The 24,585-nt window shown below is 36.0% G+C and overlaps 1 protein-coding gene and 1 long non-coding RNA gene across 5 annotated transcripts in view; one reads left to right on the top strand and one right to left on the bottom strand.

Moving 5' to 3' along the window:
- The window catches only part of LOC137223768 (uncharacterized), a 198,501-nt gene that overhangs the window by 14,320 nt on the left and 159,596 nt on the right, over positions 1–24,585 (bottom strand). For all 3 annotated transcript variants that reach the window (XR_010943057.1, XR_010943055.1, XR_010943056.1), the window contains one exon: positions 7,360–7,452. This is a non-coding gene — a long non-coding RNA (uncharacterized lncRNA). The remainder of the gene's footprint in view (positions 1–7,359; positions 7,453–24,585) is intronic.
- The window catches only part of TMPRSS11D (transmembrane serine protease 11D), a 70,923-nt gene that overhangs the window by 7,127 nt on the left and 39,211 nt on the right, over positions 1–24,585 (top strand). The window contains exons 1-3 of one of the 2 annotated variants that reach the window (XM_067736179.1): positions 14,063–14,088; positions 14,484–14,605; positions 16,489–16,607. In XM_067736179.1, the coding sequence (XP_067592280.1) occupies positions 14,078–14,088; positions 14,484–14,605; positions 16,489–16,607 (252 nt within the window). In that variant the 5' untranslated portion in view covers positions 14,063–14,077. Of the gene's footprint in view, positions 1–14,062; positions 14,089–14,483; positions 14,606–16,488; positions 16,608–24,585 lie in introns of those variants that run through there. The other variant, XM_067736181.1, reaches the window with a different exon arrangement.

The following is a 24,585-nucleotide window of genomic DNA, read 5'->3' as shown; positions in this document are numbered from 1 at the left end:
CATTCCTCTCCTGCAGAAACACTTTAGTGCCTTGGGCAAGTCACAACTCACAGAGGAGCATTTTCCTAACTGAGTTCCAGGAACACTGTGCTCCTCAAAATGTTAGGTATTTTGGAAATAAATGTTTCTGAGCTCAAATAAGTTTGGGAGACACTGCTATCTAGACAGGTCAGGCCGCTTAAGAAAGGAAGAAATTGGGGAATTGGGAATTCCCCAGGAGAATTGCGGAATGCACAGAAAATGAATGGCTTTTTTGTCATTTAGCAGCTGAAATTTAAATATGTTTTTCTCTAGGACTTCTTAGTTCTTTTTTTCCACCCTGACAAGTAACAGTAATATGTGTGACATACCCCCCTGGATCTAACCAGGCTTATAAGCAATTCCTAACGCACTCCTTGTAACTCCACTCAAAAAAAAAAAGGAAGAAAGAAAATACAAATGAGTGAGAGGAATGTTATGCTAGAATTATCTGCTCTAAATTGTGTAAGAAGTAAATCATTTCAAAACTCTAATGCTTTAACTATTATTTGTAACAAGTTGTTTGCTATTGTTGTTGTTATTAACAATAACACACCACTGTATTCCAATACCTAGATGAGAATTTCTTTCAAGGAAATGGCACTGAAACTTGAACTGAATGGGTTATTGAGTCCTTTTCTGTCTCTGTGAGTTCAAGTCCACCCTCACTGTCAATTACTCTTTGAAAGTTTGGTAATTTTGTTATTGCAGTAAGTTAAGAATCATTAAAAGATAAACAATTTTAACAGCTTTATTGAAATGTAACTATGTATCATAAAGTTCACCTGTTTAAGTGTACAGTTCAGTGGTTTCTAGTATATTTACAGATTTGTACATCACCAAAACCTAATTTCAGAACATTTTCATCATCCGAATAGATACATTTAATTTTAAAAATTAATTTCAAATACACATTTTTAAAAGAGGATTTTGACAATAAACTATCACATGCTTATAGTGTCAAGAATATGTCTTTGTAATTTGCAAAAAGACAGCAAAATAATGTTGGTGCCGATAAAGGTTAAATACCATCTTTAGTTTAAAAAAATTTTTTTGAAGAAAATCTCTTTAGTTTTTGAAAAAACTAAACAAAAAAATTTAGTTTTTGAAAACTAAATCTATATAGGAAAAATATACTATTTGGAGGAAAACAGACAAGGAAACAAATCTTCAACTAAATAGTTATTTCTTGCTCTGAAACTAGTCTGGGCTCAATGGTTCTGTCAATAGATAGCTACACTTTCTAGAATTCAGGTGGAAAACTAACATAGAAGAGCAGTGCCCTCTAGAACAGCGGTCCCCAACCTTTTTTGCACCAGGGACTGGTTTTGTGGAAGACAATTTTTCCTTGAACAGTGTGGAGGGGAGGGGAAGGTTCAGGTGGTAATGCGAGCAATGGGGAGCGGCAGATGAAGCTTCGCTTGCCCACTGCTCACCTCCTGCTGTGTGGCCCAGTTCCCAACAGGCCTCAGACCGGTAATGGTCCGCAACCGAGAGGTTGGGGAGCCCTGTTCTAGAGTACATGCTAAGCTCTCCCTAACATTAATCAGCAAGGATATAGGTAACCTCTGTCAGGATTTTCTCTATTACAGTTGTTGGTATTGAAACACCAGGTACACGTTTTTTGACAGTGGTAGAGTCAAGAAAGCGTTGCTCCCATGACTTTGTGGACTTGGTGATTCCTAGAGAAATATTCTTAAAATATCAGCATTGTCAAGTTCCAGAAGTATTTCAACTGTTCTGTAGTTTTCAGATCACCTACGCAGGTTCACCTTTGCAGACAGTGACACCATGTACCATAGTGCCACTGTGCCTATTTGCACATGGAAAAGCCTCCATAATCTCAGTTACAGAATCAGAACCCACCTTTAGGCAGCTATATAGTTCCAGCAAAGTTGACCTTCCTTATAAAAGCAAGTGTATATTAAGTTTAGCAGAGCAGTAACCAGAATATGCCTTTAAGTCTTTAACTGACTCTGTGTCAGTTAGGAGTCTTCAAATATCCTCTACTAATAATTATGCAAGGCTAACCCTTTTATTGAATTTGGAGGTATATACTGAGTAAATGAAACCTGGCAAGCTTTACTGATCTATGTCCAGCAGCATTCCTCAAACCCTCCTCAGCAGTACATTCCATTCTCTAAACCAGACCATCTGCTTGAGGAAAATGAGCATGAGTGGGACAATTCAGATATACCATCTCCTGCCTTAGTCTAAAATAAGATAAATATCAAAGAAAGATCAGAAACAAGTATCTGGAAATGCTTACTTTAAAACAATGGGTGCAAGGCTGTATTAGGGCTGTGATTTGAAAAGGAAGGACTTTGATTTTCTTTGGATAAGTCTTCCACAGTCAAGAATCTCTTCCCCTGAAAAGGCCTATGAAATCAGCCTGACTCATGAACAAAGACTCTTGTTTTTGGATGTCACATTCCTTTACCGTCTTTTCAATATCAGAATTAATTCCTGCTTCTAGTAAATGCCTTTCTTGGAACAGTTCTTGAATATGTTGAATACAGAGAAACCAGAGTAATGGGACCAGTCTTCTTAAAATAAATACGTTACTCATGAGGAGGAAGGAGGGAAGGAGGGAAGGAAGGGAAAATCCCCACCCTCCTGGAGCTTCTAAATCAATGAGGGGAGACAGATAACAAACTAAATAAGTAATATGGTATATCAGAAGGCTCTAAGTGCTCTGCAAAATAATAAGGCAGGAAAAGAGGGTAGAGAGTACTAGGGGAGGAGGAGCAATTTTAAGTAGGGAAGCCTCACAGAGAAGGTGTCAATTTAGCAAAGACTTGAAGGAGGGAAGGGAGGGAGGGAGCCCTGGGGAAACCTAAGAAAAGTGTTCCAAGGAGAGGGAACAGCAAGCACAAAATCCTTGAGACGGAGAGTGCCAGGATGTTTGGAGCACAACACGGAGGTAGAAAGAAGTAAGAGATAAGGTCAAAAATATAAAGAAACATGGAATCACATTAGAAATACATGGAAGTAGCATCACCATGCAGCACCAAGAAATTGAGACAAAATATTACAAGATAAATATCCAAGGTTATCTTGGATATCTGATAAACATTTCAGCATCAGCATTCTTAATCTTGAAGATATAAGAAAGTATTAAAATATACAAAAACAATATTGCCAACACAAGAAAAGCACATAGCATTCAGCATGAAGCCCTAATTGGGGTGATCAATGTGCCACCTTGGTGGTATAGCTTGTGCCAAGACCATTTTGTTTAATTAGATGCTCCAATTCCTTACTCTTTATGGGGTGAGGGGGCCAGCTCTGTACTACAAAAGGAACACACCAGCAAAATAGCAAATAAGAACAAAAGCTCAACCTATAGCTCTGAACTGGTTGGGAAAATCTATCTGCGATGAAACCTTTGACCTTGGTCTCATTATATCATGCCATAAGTACACAGAATAATCAGCTACTGAAGGACAATTCCGACTCCATTAAACCATCAATCAACTGTTTAAATAACCATACACCCAAGCACCCAGCATGAGTAGTCATTTATGTTGTTTCATTCATTTGACTATTCGTGCCTCTTTAAAGTGTAGACTAGCTAGGACTTCCCTGGCAGTCCAGTGGTTAAGACTCCATGATTCCATTGCAGGGGGTGTGGGTTCGATACCTGGTTGGGGAACTAAGATCCCATATGCCATGCGGCACAGCCAAAAAAAAAAAATCTGAATAAATAAAGTGTAGGCTAGTTAAAGAAGTACAGACAAAATTTTGTATTTCTTTCTTTTCTATTTGTAAGCCACAATAAAAGTTCATTTTCACTGGGTCATGGTTCATTGCATTTTTAGTCTCATATGTAAAAATTATTTCACTTCGGACAATGGTGTAATTATATGTGTTTAGTAGATATTAATTGATGGCCGCCTAAATTATATACACATACTGATTTTCATAATGCCAAGTGCTTTCACTTATTAATGGATACCTAAGGCTGTAGTAATGGGAAGTTCTTTATGAAATCAAATTCATGTGTTTCTGCATATCTGCCTAGACATTTACATTGTATTTTTTTAATCCAAATTTAGTGAAATGAGTTGGTTTCACACTCTCTTTTTCAGAGCTTTAAATTACTCTCTCTCAGATAATGGCTTCAGAAAGGATACCTCCAGTCCCAAGATCTTTTCTTAGGTTAGACGTACCTTTCCAGCTAACTGCTGGGAAATATCATACAAGTACTGCTAGTTACTAAAATTAAATATTATTAAAATACCTGAAAAAACTCAAATTATCTATTCATATAACTAGTATAACTAATTCCTAAGTTACTCAGGCTGAGCCTTCAGCCTCATCTTGCTCCTCTTGCCTCTGGCACTGAATTCTCTATCAGGGACTGATCCTAGTTTTCCATCTTCCATATTTCCCTCCATCCCTCCCTTTCCATCCTACAGTCTCTGCAAGGCCCTAGGCCCATCCTATCCCGTTGACGGACTAATGAGTTAGTCTCCCCAGTAAGACCTCCTGCCTCCCAACTCCCTCCCATTGTGGCCCAATCAGGCCACCAGATTAGCCTTTCTACAACACTACTGTTTTTCTGTAACTACTCATTGCAAAAACCTCAGTGATGTCCTAAAGCAAGCAAAGACTCCAAATCCATCACACTTAGTGTCTTCTATAATCTTGACTGACTTAGTTTTCCAGATTATTTTTCCATTTACTAATCTATAAGCACAATACAGGGCCAATTACTATTTCCCAAGCACACTTTGCACTTTCTCTTTTGTTCTTGTTTCTTCATCTACTCAGAAGTCCTGCCCATCTTGCAAAGTATAGCTCACATGCCACATCTTCCATGAAGACTGGAATCAATTTATATTTCCTTTAACCAAAAGTTACTTCTCTGACCTCTCAATTTCTATAGCATTTGGAGTGCTATGTGCCACTTTTTACCTATCACTCTAAAGTTATTTAAGGAATTTTATTTATTTTTACATGTCTGGCAAAATTACAGGCATGTAAAACCAATAAATCTTTCTGAATAAAGGAATAAGAAGAGTAGAAATATATAAGAAGAGTAGAAAACTAATATTAAATTTCTTCTACTACAAAAAGGACTTCAGTAGAGGCAGCTGTGGACATGTTCCTTTCCTTTGGTCTAAGGTATATATATGATAACACCCAGGTGTCAGTTGGAGGAAATTGGAGCTCATGAAAAACATTACAACTAAAGATATAAATTAGAAGTCATCTCTGAAAAAGAATGTGTATAAAGTAAGCTTGAAAAAAGTGGAGATAGAGTAGAATAGGTAAATAGGTAAAACTGAATATTTTAAATGAAATATATTTTCTTCTCTTGATAGTATAAATTAAATATGAACAGAGGGTAATAAATAAGATTAAATTGATTAATGAAAACAATTTCTTCTTACTCCAAAGGTGCCTTGTGCTTCTTTAGCACTTTATAGTTTATATAGCATGCATATTATCTGCTTTAATTCTCACAAAATACTGTGCGGTGGGTATTGTTATCACCATGGTACAGCTGGGGCAACTGAAACTCCACCATGTTAGAAGGACTCATTCAAGATCACTCAACAGTTACTGGAATAACAATCTTCTGTTCTTGAGATCTTTCTAGTATACTTCAGTTGTCCCTATAATAATGCCTTATATTCTGAAAAACTTTTTCAGAATTTTACAAATAATTGTCACATACATTTTATTTTGTTCTCTTTGGTTAGGGAAGGTATTGTTTTATCAATTTTTAAAATAAGACAGCTGGAGTTTGAAAAAATTATGATTTACATGAGACCTTATAGCTTAGATTTGACAGAGAGAGAACCTGAATCCACACCTCCTAACTCCAGTTCTCTTTCTACATCTCCTTATAAGTCTTTTACAATGCAGGAATTAAACACTATGCTCAGAAGTTTAAAGTCAATGAAAGGAATCTTTTATATCTCAGGTCTTTCATTTCAAAAACATGACTGATATTAGAATGAAGGAAATCTCAAAAAGAAATAATTTTTAATTTCCTTACTTATTGCAGAAATGTAAAGTGAACATTATTAACAAAGAATGTATTACAAAACTGGAACTATTTTTCAATGTAGCTGGGTCCAAGTAAATTAAAACTTGATATACTATGCTGAAGTATAATCTATAATTTTTCCCTTCTCCAATAATTGTTTAATGCAGCCCAAGATCTATCCTCAAACAGAACTCAGTGAATCTTTTTAATCAAGTAACAATTGCTGTAAAACATCTTAAAATACATTTCAATGATATAATAATAACAAACTGGAGAAAGAATGTCCATGGGAGTTCTGGGCTTTTGAACACGAGCTGGCCATTTTCCTTGCTTGGCCCTGAAATAAACCTTTTTCTGCTCCAAAAAAAAAGAATGTCCATGAACTTCCAGTATATGAAAAATTGACTCCTTCAAGTTTAGAACCAATTAGACAAAGTATGAATAGAGTACCATAGGGAAGGAATTAATTTTTCCCCCAGCAATAAGGATGGATTTGTCTTATTATGGCCACACTCTCTCATGGAGTTGAATCTGTGGCCTGGATCTGTTAAAAAGAGCCTGAGTTCCAGGATACAGCCTGAGTCCTAAGAAAGAAAGAACTTAACTAGCCTGTGAAGCTACTGAGCCCACACTCTTGGCTTCATTGGCAGCAGGTTCTCCTGAACCATCATCAACTCCCCAACTCAACTACTACATACATGCAAACATAGGCACATGCTTACATAATACCTATTAGTCATTTGTCCATATCAATTTGCAAACTTTATGAGAAAAAAATGAATCCTAGATTGGCTTTTCCCACTAGCAGCAGATTTCAAAGCTTTGACACATCATTTCAGGTCTGTTGTACACACGTGTGCAGTTTGTGCAATGCACAGAAATGCTGGTTCAGGGAGAGACTGGAAGCCTAGATGGTGCCTATGCTCCCTGACAAGCTGCCTACCCCAGAGTAGAGCTGCATGCAGACCAAGAAACACCACTGTCTCTGTTTCCCAGAGAAGTTGTCTTTTCCTAACTCTCAAAAAATCATTGTATAGGCTTGCTCAAGTCCCTTACCACTTGCCCAGTCTCTGTATCCTCAACTGGTATAAAGTGCTGTATATCCTCAAGGAATATAAACTTATTTAAATGTTACCCAAGATAAAGTTAAGTTGGAAGGTAAACCATTGAATTAAAAGAAAGTAATGTAGTGCATTCCAAAGGTACATGCACATAAAATGTTGTGGATTTGTGATTCAAGGATAGGAACCTTATCTTCCATATGAACCCAGAGTTTTCAGAATGCATCATGTTTTAATAAAACAAACATATTCAAGAAGTCTTAAAACTATGGCACTTACTCTACCATCATCCAGTTGTGCAATCCTGAATAATACAATCATCCAGTTGTGCAATCCTGAATAATCCTGTCTCTCTTTTCTTTCGGAGCACACCTAAGGTTATCAAGAACAACCAAAAAAAAAAAGTTAATAAATAAATAAATAAAAGTGTTGGACTAGATCAGTGATTTGCTGGAAATAGGAAGGTGTCCTTTTCCCACAACTCAAAATTAAACAGAGAAGCTACTCCATTTTCATCTGTTTTAATCATTAAGCTTCCAAGCCTTTCAAGACCTTGTCTGAACAAAGTATTTCTCAACTTAAAAAATTAAATCATTCAATTAGATAGTCTCTATTGCCTGCCTCATGACCCCATCCAAAGTTAATGAAAGGGACTAAAATAGAGTAAGTTCCTCTACTTTGGAACCATTTCTCATATTCTTCTTAACTCCAACATAAAATGTAAATACACACACTCAAATATATGTGTTTGCATATCCTGTAATACAAGGGCTATAGAAATATTTTTGAACTTTCCATTTCTTAGTATCAACAATAAGGTAGTAAGTGTGACAGAAATTAATAACAACAACGTGATGATTAACAGAAAACTTCCTCCCATCTGAAGTGGCCACTTGTAGTTTGAGCTTGACAGACCTGTATTTGCATTCCAGCTCTCTTACTAGCTGAGTAAGCTTCTGTTTCTTACCTGTAAATAAGGGTTTTTAATAGGGATTAAATTAAATGAGGTAGAAAAGTTCAGCCGGTACATGGTATGCACTCAATAGATGGCAGAGATTATTCTCTGATCTATATTTTTGTCACTATTTAAAATAAGAATGCACAGCATACAATCTTACATAAAGTCCCTCCAAACTATAGTAAAATTATTTTTTAAAACCCCCTTTGCAGAGTCGTTCATAAATTTTTCCATAGCAATGCCTGATGTGGACTCTGTAATGGGTATTATGTAGGAATGGGGCATATCCTGGCAGACAAGATGCATCGCTACCTTTCATGAGTTACAGCCTAGACTATGGATGCACATGAGGGGATAAGGGACTGCAACAGAGAAATTCATTGAGCATTATGAGATCAGATGAGGAGAAAAAGGTATCTACCTGGAGGGAAATGAAAGACGTTTAAATTATTTTAAGGATAAAATGAGAATTAACCAGGTATGACATTTTCCACGCAAAAGACATCACATACAGAAGGGGCTGTGACATTTGATCTGGCTGGGGTCAAGTGGGCAGGTGAGGATGCGGCAGACGATGAAGCTGCAGGGGTGATATGATTGGCCTTAAATGCCATGGAAGATTTGAATGCCATCTGAGGATTTTCATGAGCTATAGAAAAATTTCAAATGAGGTATTATTGGAAGGGGAGGGTGTCAGACCCTAAGATCTACATTTTTTAAATCCTTTGAAGGATTTTAAAGTGTTGACTGGAAAGAGGCAAAAATCTTGAATTCATTGGAAAGAGGCAAAAATTTTGAATTCGATCTGGATTTCTCTTTTTCCCACATCTCATAAGTGAATCATCAGCAAATCCTCTAGGGTCTAAATTCGAAATATATCCACACTCTGACTACTTCTTACCACCTCCACTGCTACCACCCTTGTCTAAACTACCATCGTCTCTCACTTCGATTATTTAATGACCTCCTAAGTGGTCTCCCACACCATCCAGGCCCACTATTCCCCGCAAAGTACCCAGAGTGATCCTATTGAAGAAATAGATCTGAGGTCAGTCTTTGCTCAAAACCCTCAAAGACTTTGTCTCACTGAGAATAAAGACCAAAGTCCTTACCTTCAAAGCCTTAAGTGATCTTCCCCAAACCACTGACTCCCTGATCATTATCTTTCTGACCTTATTTTCCTCCAGTATCCACCACCCCTAACTTTCTCACTCCACTCCAGTTCAGCTGTCTCTCTTGCTGGTCCTCAAATTTACCATGTGAGCTCCTTGCTCAGGGCCTTCAAACTGCTGTTTATCTGCCTAGATAATTCTCCCCCTGGTATATTCATGGCTTGCTCACTCACCTCCTTCTGATCTTTACTCAAATGTCAACTCCTCAGCAAAGGCTTTCCTGGCCACTCTATCTAAATTTTCAGCACCCCGTACTTATACTTCTTCCTATTTTTTCTTTTCTTTTCTTTATTTATCTTACTCATTTCTCTCCCCCCATTATTAGGAGTGCTATGATTCTTTTCATTGTATTCCCAGAAATTAAATTTTTCCTAGAACATTGCAGGCACTCACCAAATGTCTCTTGATAATGGAAGAAGGGAGAACATTTAAGAGGTATTTCACATAATACAAAATAATAGCAGCCAGAATTAAGAAAGAGATAGAGGTGATGGACAGAAAGATTTAGGCAGTAGGTCTAAGCACCAATGACCTCTCGAATGTGGGAACTTACCAAGAGGGAGCAGGTACAGCTAATTCCTGGATCTTTAACGGTACCAGATAGATGGTAGTGACATTCACCAATATTAGAAATAGTGGGACATGAGTGCAGGCTGGAGAAAAAGCAAGTTCAGTTTTGAACTGAACTGTTATATTTAAGGAGGTTCTAAAACATCCATAAGATGTCCAATGCATAATTGAAAATAATGATGTAGAGCTCAAAGACAGAAGTCTGGGCTGAAGATCTATCTTAGAAAATATTACCTTATTATATGTTTGCTGAAACCAGGGCATAGGATGGGATCATTGAGGAAGAATACACATCAGGAGAAAACAACCGTGGACCAAATCTCTGTTACTATCATACCTGAAATCTTATTTAAATGGACACAAAATTGTCTAAAAGTCCTCTACGGACATACTGTGTATATCTGAATTTGCAATTACCCTGTCGCTGTTTTCCTCTATTCTTACAAATAATGAAAAGTTATTGCCAAGTGACTCTATTAATCCACAACCATATATTGCTTCTAACTATGTGTCAATGGCAGAAGTTAACTAGTATTCCTACATAAATCTGATATATTAATGTAAGGTGTAATTTCAAATTAAAATTAAATCAACAATTATTTTATTACACATTTACTATGTGTAAGAACAAAATCCTAGCACTCAATTTAATAAGCACTCAATAGATGTTGATTCCCTTTGCTTCCTCCAAGTGATGTCACAAGAGATAGGAGTCCCCAAATTTTTTCCATCTCTATAGTGTGAGGGAGGAAGTCTACATCAGAGGAAGCCCATGTTCTTTTATTCTAACCACCCCGGTTTCCATTTCCAGCTCTGTCATTCCTGAGTTATTTACTTTCTGAACCTCAGTTTTCCTATATTCCAAATAGGGATCATAATACCCATCTTACAAGACTAATATGAAGATAGGCAATAAGCATGTATAAAGTCTGACACTTAGGTTCTCATAATAAGAGCACAGAATAAGTTTTCTAAATTCATGTAATTTTCCAAGTCAATGAGAGAGAGAAAGAAGGAGGTGGAAGCTGGTTAAATATTTCACAACTGCATATTTGTTTTGCTGTTTAAACACAACCACTAAAAATTTTACTAATCAGGATCATGCTTTAAAAGCAAAGTATTTGCTTGAAGATTTCCACTGAATATGAGTCAAAATTCAGACAGTGTTAGCAAATATATTTTCTCTAATAGTTTGCAGAGCAAATATTGTACACAATTCAGTGTGTGTTGGCATAAGCTTTATAATCAGCCACATACAGAGGTTCAATGACAAGCTGCACTGCTAACAAGAGAGCAGATATTTCTTCAGCCGTTTCTACAAGGTGGAACAACCTATTCTTATGTAATTAATAATGGCTTGTGAGATTAAGGTAATTTGAGCTCCACACCCTTTGTTTATTGAGTCACATGTCTCATGGTGCTTTTTAGCCATTGGGTTTAATATGTTTTCCATGAACTGAAGCAAGGTTGGTTCTAAAGCCATTCCCATGGGAGGCTCATCCAAGCTAAAGCATATGCTGACTCTAGCCTATGGTTTTTGCTTTTTGGTATTTTGGCTTCCAATTTAAGCCTTGTTTTTTAGTAACTTCTCATTCTACACTCGTAAATCTTGATACTTCTATTCACCTCTGGAAATACAGTCAGTCCCTTGTTTGGGTTTTTTTTTTTAAACATCTTTATTGGAGTATAATTGCTTTATAATGGTGTGTTAGTTTCTGCTTTATAACAAAGTGAATCAGCTATACATATACATATATCCCCATATCTCCTTCCTCTTGGGTCTCCCTCTCACCCTCCCTCTCCCATCCCTCTAGGTGGTCACAAAGCACCGAGCTGATCTCCCTGTGCTATGCAGCTGCTTGCCACTAGCTATCTATTTTACATTTGGTAGTATATATTAGTCCATGCCACTCTTTCACTTCATCCCAACCTACCCTTCCCCCCACCCCATGTCCTCAAGTCCATTCTCTACATCTGTGTCCTTATTCCTGTACTGCCCCTAGGTTCTTCAGACCACTTTATTTTTATTTTTTTTTTAGATTCCATATATATGTGTTAGCATACGGTATTTGTTTTTCTCTTTCTGACTTACTTCACTCTGTCACCTTATTTTTGATAAAGGAGGCAAGAATATACAATGAAGAAAAGAAAGCCTCTTCAATAAGTGGTGCTGGGAAAACTGGACAGCTACATGTAAAAGAATGAAATTAGAACACTCCCTAACACCATACACAAAAGTAAACTCAAAATGGATTAAAGACCTAAATGTAAGACCAGACACTATAAAACTCTTAGAGGAAAACATAGACGAACACTCTATGACATAAATCACAGCAAGATCCTTTTTGAACCACCTCCTAGAGAAATGGAAATAAAAACAAAAATAAACAAATGGGACCTAATGAAACTTAAAAGCTTTTGCACAGCAAAGGAAAACATAAACAAGAGGAAAAGACAACCCTCAGAATGGGAGAAAATATTTGCAAATGAAGCAACTGACAAAGGATTAATGTCCAAAATTTACAAGCAGCTCATGCAGCTCAATATCAAAAAAACAAACAACCCAATCTAGAAATGGGCAGAAAATCTAAATAGACATTTCTCCAAAGAAGATATACAGATAGTCAACAAACACATGAAAGAATGCTCAGTATGACTAATCATTAGAGAAATGAAAATCAAAACTACAATGAGGTATCACCTCACACCGGTCAGAATGGCAACAAATCTACAAACAGTAAATGCTGGAGAGAGTGTGGAGAAAAGGGAACCCTCTTGCACTGTTGGTGGGAATGTAAATTGATACAGTCCCTTGTTGTTGAGGTAGGGGGTCAATCAGTATAAAACTTATTTGGGTTGGCTTGCTTCCAGCTCTTCTTTTTGACTCTCCCCTGCTGAGTACCCACTGATATTTACTGAACTTACAAATGCCAAACACTGTGCAACTGTCACCACATGTCATTGGCACAACAAACCCAGCAGGAAACAGAAGAGTAAACTGAGGCTCAGAAAGTCAGCAAATGTCAATGGGCCAATTTTATCCTACTAGAAAATTACTACAGTTAGTCATTCCCAAATGTTGGACTCTGGACCAGTGTCGCTGAAAGTCAGTTTTGATTAGCATAGCAAAATGAACAAATAAGAGCAATGTAGTAAAAAGACATCATTAAGCTAGAGCTAAATTATTCATCTAATTTGTTATTATGAGATTATGTCCTTCCTACTTTTATCAATTTAAATGCCCTTTTACTAAAAAATAATATTTGAGTGTGGTCAATTTTTGTAATGTTTAATGTGTTTATTCAACAAAATTGAAAGTTGGCAAGTCTATGTCCACCTCCAATAATCTTCTGAAATGATACTGGTCCCATAGCCATAGCATACAATGTGCAGGTGGTACAATGTAAAATACCAGGATATGCCCTTTCATCAGTGTGTGAGTTGGGTAGAGCCCAAACAATATCAGGCAACCCTGCTGTGAAAACTAAAGTCTGGGAATCACTGACTCTCAGAGCATTCCATTCCCACTTATACCAGAATGTTAGCAAAACAAATAGAAAAAATGGAAATCTGACTATATTCTAGATAAATGTAAGTGCTTTTCAGTTCTGTTAAGGCTTTTAAATCTAAAACACACCCAGGAGTTAACACATACAACAAATGTTTATAAATATCATAAATCTATGGACCACCTATATATGCCAGGTACCCTACAAACTATCAGAAACATATGCATGAATACCATCTTTATCCTCAAGGTTCTCACAGTCTAGTGGATAACCTACTTAATAGAAATATATACTTTATACACTTAATATAACCTCACTGATTTTCAAATTAGCCTTGCGAGGCAAGTATTATTTCCATTTTTTCAGATGAAGAAAATCTCAGATAAATGACAATATGATCTCCAAGCAAACAAGGGATAAAACAGGAATTCACATTAAGCTCTTCTGGTGACCTCCCCAGTGTGAGTGTGTGTGTGGTAGGGAGAGAGGCCATGAGGAAGTACTTGGATTATATGTGTAATATAATACCAGATACTGTTAGTACAAATCTACTGACTTACACTGCTGTTGATGATTTCATGGGTGAAAAAAATTATGCAAATCCTCTGCTGCTGGTATAGTTCTAATTAATTACAGGTGCTTATTACTCTCCTGGATCTCAGCTCTCAGCCTCTAGACATATCCCCATTTTAATAACCCAGAGAATATTACAGTGAGAAATGCTACTGTCTGACTCCCTCCACCCCTCTCCCCACCCAAAATGATCTCTCTTCAGCACATCCCTGAGGATGGTGCCCAGGTAAGGGAGCTTACTACAGTAGTGTCCAACATAGGGTCTTAGAAGGAGTTGTAGTAAAACAGAAATAGTTGTTATTCTTGAGAACCTCATCAACTGGCAGAAGAAGGAAAAGCAATTGCAAACCTGAGGTCAGATTTCCTTATTTGTCTATCAAACTATCTAAATGTCAACATTTTAGTGCTGAAAAAAAAATTGAAAGAAAAACCATTAAGGAGAGTGTTGTTCAGTTAGATTTCATTTCCAGAACTATATTCCTATCAAGAAACAATCTGTTTTCTATAATAGAGCCATGTGCAAGCTAAGAGACTTCAGAAGGCAGAAAATGATCATGAGAGCTGAAATGATTGCTTCTCTGAGTGAAATGAGTGGTCTTTGATCTTTTCTCTTGTTCTAAGGCCATCAGGGGTGCCATCGGCCTCAAGATCTGTGAATCCATCCATAGTATGTTTTGTTGTCATCGCAGTTGTGGCGATCCTGGCGGTGACCACAGGTTTACTTGTCTACTTTTTAGCTTTTGGTAAGTACCAGAAGATTGGATATACCACTCTTCAGATGAATTAACTAAATATACTTTCAGATTAAAAGTTTGGCATTCTCACTTTTATTGCCACTTCTATTTCTTAATACAACATAATTATATATTTATTCATATACCCCTGAATATATGTTCATGTCTATATTTTCTCTAATTCAGTATTTTTTCTCTTCTTTTTCTTTTGGCCTTTTTTAGTATACTAAACAACATTAAACCCAGACAAGAATTATTCTAGCCAAGGGAAAAAACTCAATATTTTTCTGATGCTAGAGTTCACTTGTTTTGTTCTTTCATTAATACCATGATTTCCTTCTTCATTTAAAATTTGCAAAGGACCTTAAGTTTCAACATCTAAAAGTTGGATGTATCTAAATATTTGTTAATTCACGACCTGTCTCCCGAAAATAATCTTAGGAGCAGAACAATTATGATAGGAGATGAATTTGAAGTTAAGAAGTAGAAAGAGGTTTAAAAACAAACTTTAAAAAGGATTCTGTTCCTTTTTTTCCTCTTAGTTTCTTTAATTTTTCATTACATCATAAAAGTAGGAAACAAAGAAATAATATAAAGAATGCATATACCCTGCTCATTCACAAACAACTTAATATCTCAGTGAATATTCTTTCAGATGTTTTAATGTAGATAAAATGTGTCAAATTTCACTAGATAATATATGTTATAATCTGTTTCCTTCACCTGAAAAAACACTTCGAGTTTTTTTTTTTTAATTTTGCTATAATCCTGTTAAATTATTTAAATCATTGGGGCAGGGTGGGGCAGAGTGTGAAGGCATATGGGTATGTATGAGTGTGGAGACTGAGTAAGAACAAACTTATTTATTCTAGTAACTAGGAATAATCTTTTCAGTCAATCTAGTTATAAAGTTGTGGCTAAATTTTGCTTTTGACTACATTTTGCTGTCAAATTACCTAGAGACAAATATGTCCAAGGTGAATTACGGAAGAGTGAAAAACAAACATCAAGTTTCAGATTAAACTAATGAATTTTCGCTCTTAACAGCACTGTATTGTCACACTTAAACACAAAGGGTGAAGCCTTAAATAAGTCCTCTTCAAAGTGTATACCAGCGACCACTTATGGCCCTAGAAAGACTTGTCCTTCTGCCACAAAGGACCACACAACCCTATCCCCATGATCTCAAATGCTTTCCCTGATTGAGGTATTTCTCTGCATAAATTATGTATGTGAATGATCAAATGGAAGCATGGAATTTTTTCCTGAGACAGGTTAGGTTATGTCCATGTTCATAATGTTTCTAAGGTAAGGACAAGTATGTTTTAGGAATTTTTATTTCCTTCACATAGCTTAATATATCCATTGGAAGACCCTTTGTGATGGAAATAGTTCACATTGAACAACCAGATTAGCTTTCTTGTCGGAAGTTATTTTCTAGCTTAATCCAGAGAACCAATAAGTCACTAATTCCTCTAAAAAGAATAGTATTTGAAATAATTTTTAAAACTATTCAGAATTACTTTATTCCTTAATTATAAATGAATAATAGTGTATTATAGACATTAATATTTCCTGAATGAATAAATCTGTAATCACAAATCTCCCTAAAATATAGTAAGAATGAAAATTATGATACTGAACAATTTAATTTCTCAAATAATGGTGCTCTGATTTTCATGCATTTTTAACACTTCCAGCCTTGCCAATCTTTTTAAAAACTGAAAGAAAAATAATTTTATTATAGTTACATTATATTAAGTTTAGAGTTTTCTTTCAAGGGAATCAAATATTTTTTAATTGTATAACATAGCCTCCCATAATCCTGTATAAAATACAGATTAAAGTACTTAGTAATGTGAGATTGATCCTGCCTTTTCTTTGTTTTACAGGGCAAAAAGAGTACTTTTACAGTAGCAGCTTACAAATACTAAATGTTCAATATACTGATGAGCTAAGTTCACCAATTACACAGAAATATAGATCTTTGAGTGAAAAAATTGAGTCTGCGGTAAGTTAATATTTGCATTTCCTCTTTATTATATCATAAAACAATTATGATAATAAACCTAATATTTTGTGATATATTTGCAACTCCTAGATGCTCTGCATATTCTCCTCCCCAAATGGTTAAAGATATGTTTCATTGTGCTTTTTCCAAGTCAATTTGTACACTTTGTACAATTTGTACACTTGTTCTTATTCATATTTTCTTACATCATGAGTGAAAAGTTTTAGGTCATGAGTAAACATTTTTTATGATTATGACTTCAAAGATTGGAAGTCTATTGTTTATGCAATTTGAGCATTTTTCCTACCCTCGAGATTGTCTTTTTAAATCCTTTTCATTTTGCCTTCTTTCCTTTTTTCTTATCCAACTAAACATACGGGTAGTAGGTGTTAAAATACATATTAACATAGTTTGGAGAATGTCATACTTTGGTTCAATGATTGACATAGAAAATATACAAAGAAAGCCTGGGCTCTCACTTGAAAAGGCCCCCAGGCTGCTTACCAGGAAACCTCACAAGCAGACCCTTAGCACTGGTTTATCATCACAGACCAGAGTTTGGCCTTCAGCCCTGCAGAGTCAGAGCTGAACAATCTCAGGGTTGCTCACTTACTTAACGTTTTCTAAGATTCCTAAGGTTATAAATTAATCCAATGGTTCTAAAACTTTAGCAAAATCACCTGGAAGGCTTATTAAAAATAGAGTTCTAGGCCCCAGTGTCAGAGTTTCTGATTCAGTAGTTAGAATTTGCATTTCTAACAAGTTCCCAGGTGATGCTGATGCTATGGTCCAGGGACCACACTTTGGGAACCACTGAGTTAATCTATAATGAGAATTATCATGGCTGGGGGACTGAATCATCTACTTGTCTAACACCCTTTTCCCCTAGGGGCAAACTACACTGGGAGCCAAGTATTGAGAAAAGTGCTTGGTGAGCATTAAATTAGAGCAAGGGAAGTCAGTATATAATTTAAATGTTTAATCAGAATAAGCAGCTGAGTCAGAATAATCTGGGAACAGAATCTAGGCCAGGAGGCAGTGGTAGGGTTAATATTGGGGAACATCAGTTTATTATGCCAGAAGTGGGAGCCTCCTGTTCCTTCAATAAACTTTTTTTAAACATCAATCCTGCCTAATGCTGTGGACATACAAAAAGTGGAGTAGATATTGGATCTGTCCTCATGGAGGTTAGTCTAACATGGGAGATTAAACAAGCTTACAAATATTTATAATATAAGGTATGCAGTGAGTATGTGACATGAGAGCAACGCAGATGTAAGTTTGTGGTAAGAGGATAAATGATATCCAATTATGGAGATCAGAGACAGCGTCTTATAAAAGATGACTCTTTTCAGGTTAGCTTTAGAATGAGTAGGGCACACCACAGCTAAAATATGAGCCAAGGCATAGAGAGGAGAATGTGCTTAGCTAAAATGTTTGGGTTTTATCTTGTAGAGAGAAAGTCTTGAGCTAGAGGCAGAATGATGCAAACAGGATCTGACAGATTCATGTTCCGAATATAAAAATTATACTATAAAGAGAAGAGCCTGCACACAGTAACGCTAGTTAGAAGCTCATTACCGTGGTCCAGAAGAAAGACAAGGGGTTAAAACTTGAATTAGGGCATATTCCAGAAAATGTGGAAATGCACATAAAACTTCCATTTTAGGCTTACCAAAGCAATCCACCTCCCCAACTTCCTACTTTCTCTTCCCAACCTGCTCTTAAAAAATCAATAGGAATATTTAGTTATATCATTTGCATCATGAGAGCCCATTGTTTAGACTTCAAACCAAGAGACATTCTTTTTTTTTTTTAGTATTTAAAGAATATCCTTAAATTTATTCACATTTATTTAAAAATGCCAGTTTTTAAAAACTTTGGTACTTTGTCATTAGTAATGAATTACTTCACGACTGACTGCCCACACAGTTTAGACGTTGAAAGGTGCTGATTTATGCAATAATCGGTGCTTGGGTTAGTAATACTACTCTGAGGCTGGACCCCACAAAATACACACACAAATACAAACTACACAGACAAATACAAAGAGCCTGTGAGTACCTCTGTCTCAGGCAGAGGGCAACATGCAAATCTGAACAGATTTTCTTGTGATTAACACTGCAAGAGACATTCTTAAATTTCTTGACGAAGACACTAGAGACAAACATCTCAGGAGGTCAGTCTGAGGACAGTTATTCATAATGAAGTCCTCACATCCACACAAAGACATCATGTAATGTTTCAGCTATTTACCCAGTCTAATAAAAGGGAGCAAACTGTAAGTATGTATATTGAGAATCCCAGCTTCATTATAAGGAATTAGAACCCAACTATTTGTCATTAAAGCAAGATGCCAGAGACATCCTCAGCCCTAAAGAGGTCACTCAGTTCCTGCCAGACAGATCAGATATGTCAGGTCAGCGCATCCTTCATAGAGCATATGTAAAATTGCAAAAGACTGATATGGAGAGAAACAGCATAAGGCATAAAGCACAACGTACATATTCAGCAATGTGAAAAACATAAACTAAGTTTCTTTTCAAAAGTACTACCAGCACATTTGGAAGATATTCAGTAAGTCTTTAAAATCCAATCCCAATGACAAAAAAATTATACAATCTAATTTGTTATTCTTGAATTACTCTCAAAAGTGGTCTATAAAGTAAATTGTAATGTATAAAGTGTTATCAAAATGAAAATAATTTTAGTATTGTCTTTTGTTGTAAAGATAATAAAAAAGTAGAAAAGTCAAGGCATTCAAGAAATATAAAGAGAAAGAAATATGCACAAAATCTCAATACTAATATATCCATTTTTAATATTTTGATGTTCCAAGTACTTTTCATGAAAACTGCATAATCATCCATGCACAAACACATATAATTTTCTGTCAGTGGAATAAGACTATACATGCTTGTTTACTACCACTTTTTTCTCAAAAAATATGTCATAGAGGTATTTAAATATCAATGAAGAAATATGCCATTTTAAATAAATAAATAGTATTATAGTGCGTAAAGGTACAATATTTTATTTAACCAGTCCTCTGTTGACAGATGTTCAAATTGTTTCCAGTTTTTCACTATTATATCCAATATTCTGATGACCAGTCTTGTTGATACATCCTTGAACACCTGAGTGATTATATTCTTGGGACATATTCCCAGAAGTAGAATTATCAGAATATAGGGTTTATGCTTTTATTTCTCTCTAGAGATTTTTAAATTTCTTCTTCAATTTTAATAAAGATTTTATTTTAGAAGCATTTTAGATTTATAGAAAAGTTGCAAAGATAATATAGAGTTCTCATATACATCACACCCAGTTTCCTCTATGATTAATGTTTTATATTACAATAGTATATTTATTGCAATTAATCATCCAATATTAATACATTGTTATTAACCAAATTCTGTATTTTATTCAGATTTCCTTTGTTTTTACTTAATGTTCTTTTCCATTTCCTGATCCCATCCAGGATAGCAAATTACAGAGTTGTCATGTCTCCTTAGGCTCTTGTAGACTATGACAGTTCCCCAGATTTTCTTGTTTTCGATAACCTTGACAGTTTTGAGGAATACTAGTCAGGTATTTTGTAGAAATGTCCCACAATTGGAGGCCTTCTGATGTTTTTTCTTATGGTTAGACTGGGGTTTGGGGTTTTAAGGAGGAAGACTATAGAGGAAAAGGGTCATTTTCATTACATCATATGAAGTGGGGTACATAATATCAACATGACTTACCACTGTTGACCTTGATCACCTGGCTGAAGTAGTGTTGGCCAGATTTCTACACTGTAAAGTTACTCCCTCCCTTTTCCATATTATACTCTTTGGAAGAAAGACACTATGTACAGGCCACACATAAGAAGTGGAGGAGTAACGAGTTATGCTTTGAATATTTAAAGAATATTTGAAATTCTTCTGTTTGTCTAGTTTCTCCATGTACTAATTCAACCATTTGTTTATATCAATATAGTGATCTATGCATTTTTAACATTTATTTTAATTTCTAGATTGCACTCCAGAAGTGCCCAAGTTTACATTCTTACCACCAGTATATAAGTATGCATAGGTATGCTTATTTCCCCTACAGCATTAACACTATGCATTGTAAACCTTATTAATTGTTGCTAATTCAATAGGTAAGAAGTGATATCTCACTATTATTTTGGTTTGCATTTCTTTGATTACTAGTAAGATTTAATCTGTCTCCCTATAGTAATAGGTCATTTTTATAATTTCATTTGTGAATTGCCTGGTCATGACCTTGCCCATTTTCTTACTGGAGCCTTTGTGTTTTTATATAAATCTAGGGAAAAAAATTCTTTCCTTGTTAAAATATTAAAATTTGCCTGTTATTCATTTGCATATATTTCTCTAACGAGATTTGACTTTCAACCTTGTTTATAATCTAGGGTTTTTTTTTACTGCCATATAGATTTAATTTTTTAGGTAGCCAAAATTATCAATTTTATCTTTGATTCACCTGTAATTTATTTTGTAATAAGATAGAGATCCAGCTTTTTCCCCTAAAAGAGCTAGGTGGTGGTACCCAAACAGTATATTAAATAGTACAATGGATTTATTTGTTGTGCCGTCTTTATCATACACTAAATTCCTCCTTTTCTTTTTTCTGTACTCCTCTCTCTTTCACTGACTAGTCTTTGTCTGTACCAGTACCCAGCTATTTACTGTGGCTTTATAATTAAACATCTGGCAGAGAAAGATTCCCCTTGAAATTCGTCTGATGTATGATTTCTACAGTTAATCTCATTTATTCATACTTCTGTAGAAACACTTTGGATAATACTCTAATGTAGTATTTTATAGTTCATAAAGCACTTTTACATATATCATCTAACCTTCAACTCACAATGGGCATGTAATTTTTATAGATGGGTAAGTGAATACTGTGAGAGATTAAGAAACGTGACAAAGGCCATTCAACTGGAAAGTGACAGAACAAAAATTCAAACCAAGGTCTCCTGATTTCAAGTTCAAGAATCATACCACTTACCAGTGGTAACATGAGTACCATCATTATCCCTGTTCCATAGTCAGCAGTGTTAATTAATACTTAATGAGCTGTGGAATAATCCCAGAATTTCTATTATATTAAGCAATTCACTTTTCTGGTTCACAGTTTATTCATTAGTAAAATAAAATCATTGAACTAGATGATTTTTATAGTACATTCTACCTCAAAAAGTCTATGATTATGTGGTTTTCACACAAGATATCCATGCCACCGAATCACCTGTTTTTCTCATCGTGCCTCTCTGGCCACTCCTTCTCCTCTGTATCTTTTATAGATTCACCCTCCTCTACACTAACATTAAATGTTGAAATTCCCCAACTCTTTGACCTATGCGCTCCTCTCCTCTCACATTATTTTCTATCTCTAGATGATCTCACCCATGACCATTACTTCTACCAACACTTATATACTAATGACTCATGCTGTCGTCAGCCCAGACTTTTCTTCTGTACTTCAGACCTTTTCCCCCAACTGCCAGCTTAATATCTCTACTTGGCTGTTGTAAAAACATCTCAAATATATTATGTCCCTAAATCAAACTCATGATCCCTCCACGCCATACTAGCCTTCTTCCCATAATCCTAACCCCATTGATGATAATACCATTTATTCAGTTTTCCAAACCAGAAACCTAGAATTCATCCTTGACATACTGCTCTATGCCATTCCAAATATCCAATCTATTACCAACCCCTGTAGGTTTTATCCCCTGTATTTCCCTCAGATCCATTCATTTCTCTCCATATCTGCTACCACCATAACCATCCAAGCCATGACCTCTACACCGAAGTGCCAAAATAGCACCATAACTAATTTACGTTATTTTGTACCTAAAATTGTTTATCCACATGCAACCAGAGAGATTGTTCTCAAATTGCAAATCTGATTTTATTATCCTCTCATTTAAAACACTTCAGTGACTTCCCATTATGATGATAAAGACCAAATTCTTCACACACTAACAAGACTTTCATGGTCTGGCCTTTCTATATAACTCTAGCCTCCTTGCTTTCTAGGCTACAACTGTCCTGGCCTTTGATTCCTTAAACACAATCTGTTTGTTCCTACCTCAGGACTTTGTATGTGCCATTCACTCCACCTGTGAGGCTTTTCCTTTCTCTTCAACCAGCTAACTCTGATTCTTCCTGAAGATCTCAGTTTCATAAACATTCCTCTGAGAAGCCTCCCTAATCTCACTGACTGGATCAAATCCCTCTACTATATTGCTGCACTTATCACAGTTATAATTCTGCTTAAATGTGGATGATAATATGATTAGTGCGTATCTCCCCCATTAGATGTAAGCTCCATGATGGCAAGGACTGTCTATTTTCTCCACCAGTGTAACCCAGTGCTTGAAAGAGGGAGCGTGAAGCATAAGAGGTGCTCAAAAACTGTTGAATGAATGAAAAAATGAATAAGGTGATTTCGAAATAATGAGAGCATCTGTTTGCAAAATATGTGTATCAAAACTATGAGTGCATTCTGATTGAATGGGCCTCTCCAAATAAAACAAGGGACTTCAATCAGGATTCATACCTGGGATCAACTGAACCATTGAAACTCCCCTTTGGCATCAGGGGTGGTATTGCAACAGATTCTGCAAACAACAATTGCCATTTTTTCCAAAATATACCTAATGACTGTACCATGAAAAAAAACTAGGGCACAGGAAGAGAAAGACAGCAGTATCAATTTACAATTAATCTTATCACATCCCTTATACCATCAGGGCTTTTAGTACAGCCATTTAATAAGCACTGGTTGCTGCCTAATGCCTAAAAGAGAATTTGGTACATAGCTAGCATTCAAATATTTGTTGAATGAATGAATAAATGATACATTCTATCTGTTGGTTCCTGTGCTAAGTGCTAGGGACACAAAATAAAGATGTCATTGCAGTCAGGATGAAGCCCACAATGGTATCCAAGATGGAGTTGTCATACCAGAGAGGGATTCACAATAATTTTATTGGAGTCATGGAAGAAAATACTCAAATGTCACTCTACATGTGTTTTTCTCTTTTACGAAAGAATTTTTAAACAAGAAGAAAAAGAAAATAGGGAGAGAAGGAGTGAAGGAACAAATAAACAAACTTAGCTTTGTTACTATTTAACAAATGGATTGACACTGGCACCTTTGTTTGGTTTTATGTCAAGTAGTTCCACACAATGTGTGTGAAAATATCTTGAGGGATGGGGTGGGCAGTAACACAACAGAACTGACTGGGCATCAGCACACTTTTACCGGCTCTCAGTAGATTTAAATGATACACAGTTTCCACTAGATTTTAAAATTATATTATCTAGCTCTAAAAGTAAACTAAACCTCCCCAAAAATTAATATGAGGACTGAGAAGAATCCTGCAAAACATAAATAAATTTAAAAACCTGCAATTTGAAGACAACCCTCATATGAAGTAATGAATATGCAATATACAATAATGAATAAGTAAATGAACAGTTAGGTAACATAAGAACTGGCTACAGCCATACTGCCAGGTTAAGCAATGCTTTTTAGAAGATGTTTAAACACACACACGCACACCCTGTCCCTTCAAGGTATAAGTGTGAGAAATTAACTGCTTTTTATTTATTTTTTTATTTTACTTTATTTTTTTTGTGGTACGTGGGCCTCTCACTGTTGTGGCCTCTCCCGTTGCGGAGCGCAGGCTCCAGACACGCAGGCTCAGCAGCCATGGCTCACGGGCCCAGCCACTCCGCGGCATGTGGGATCTTCCCAGACCGGGGCACGAACCCGTATCCCCTGCATTGGCAGGCGGACTCCCAACCACTGCGCCACCAGGGAAGCCCTTAACTACTTTTTAAATAAATAAGAGAAAACTTGGGAAATACATGTTTAACAATGTGTCCAGCATTAGGTGATTGAGTTCAGTTGTTTTGTTTTACTGAAAATTAAGGGCTTAGACATGCAC

The sequence above is a fragment of the Pseudorca crassidens genome, chromosome 4 (genome assembly GCF_039906515.1).
Source record: "Pseudorca crassidens isolate mPseCra1 chromosome 4, mPseCra1.hap1, whole genome shotgun sequence".
NCBI lineage: Eukaryota > Metazoa > Chordata > Mammalia > Artiodactyla > Delphinidae > Pseudorca > Pseudorca crassidens.
The sequence above is the reverse complement of the archived record's forward strand: the minus strand, read 5'-3'. Positions and strand labels throughout refer to the sequence as shown.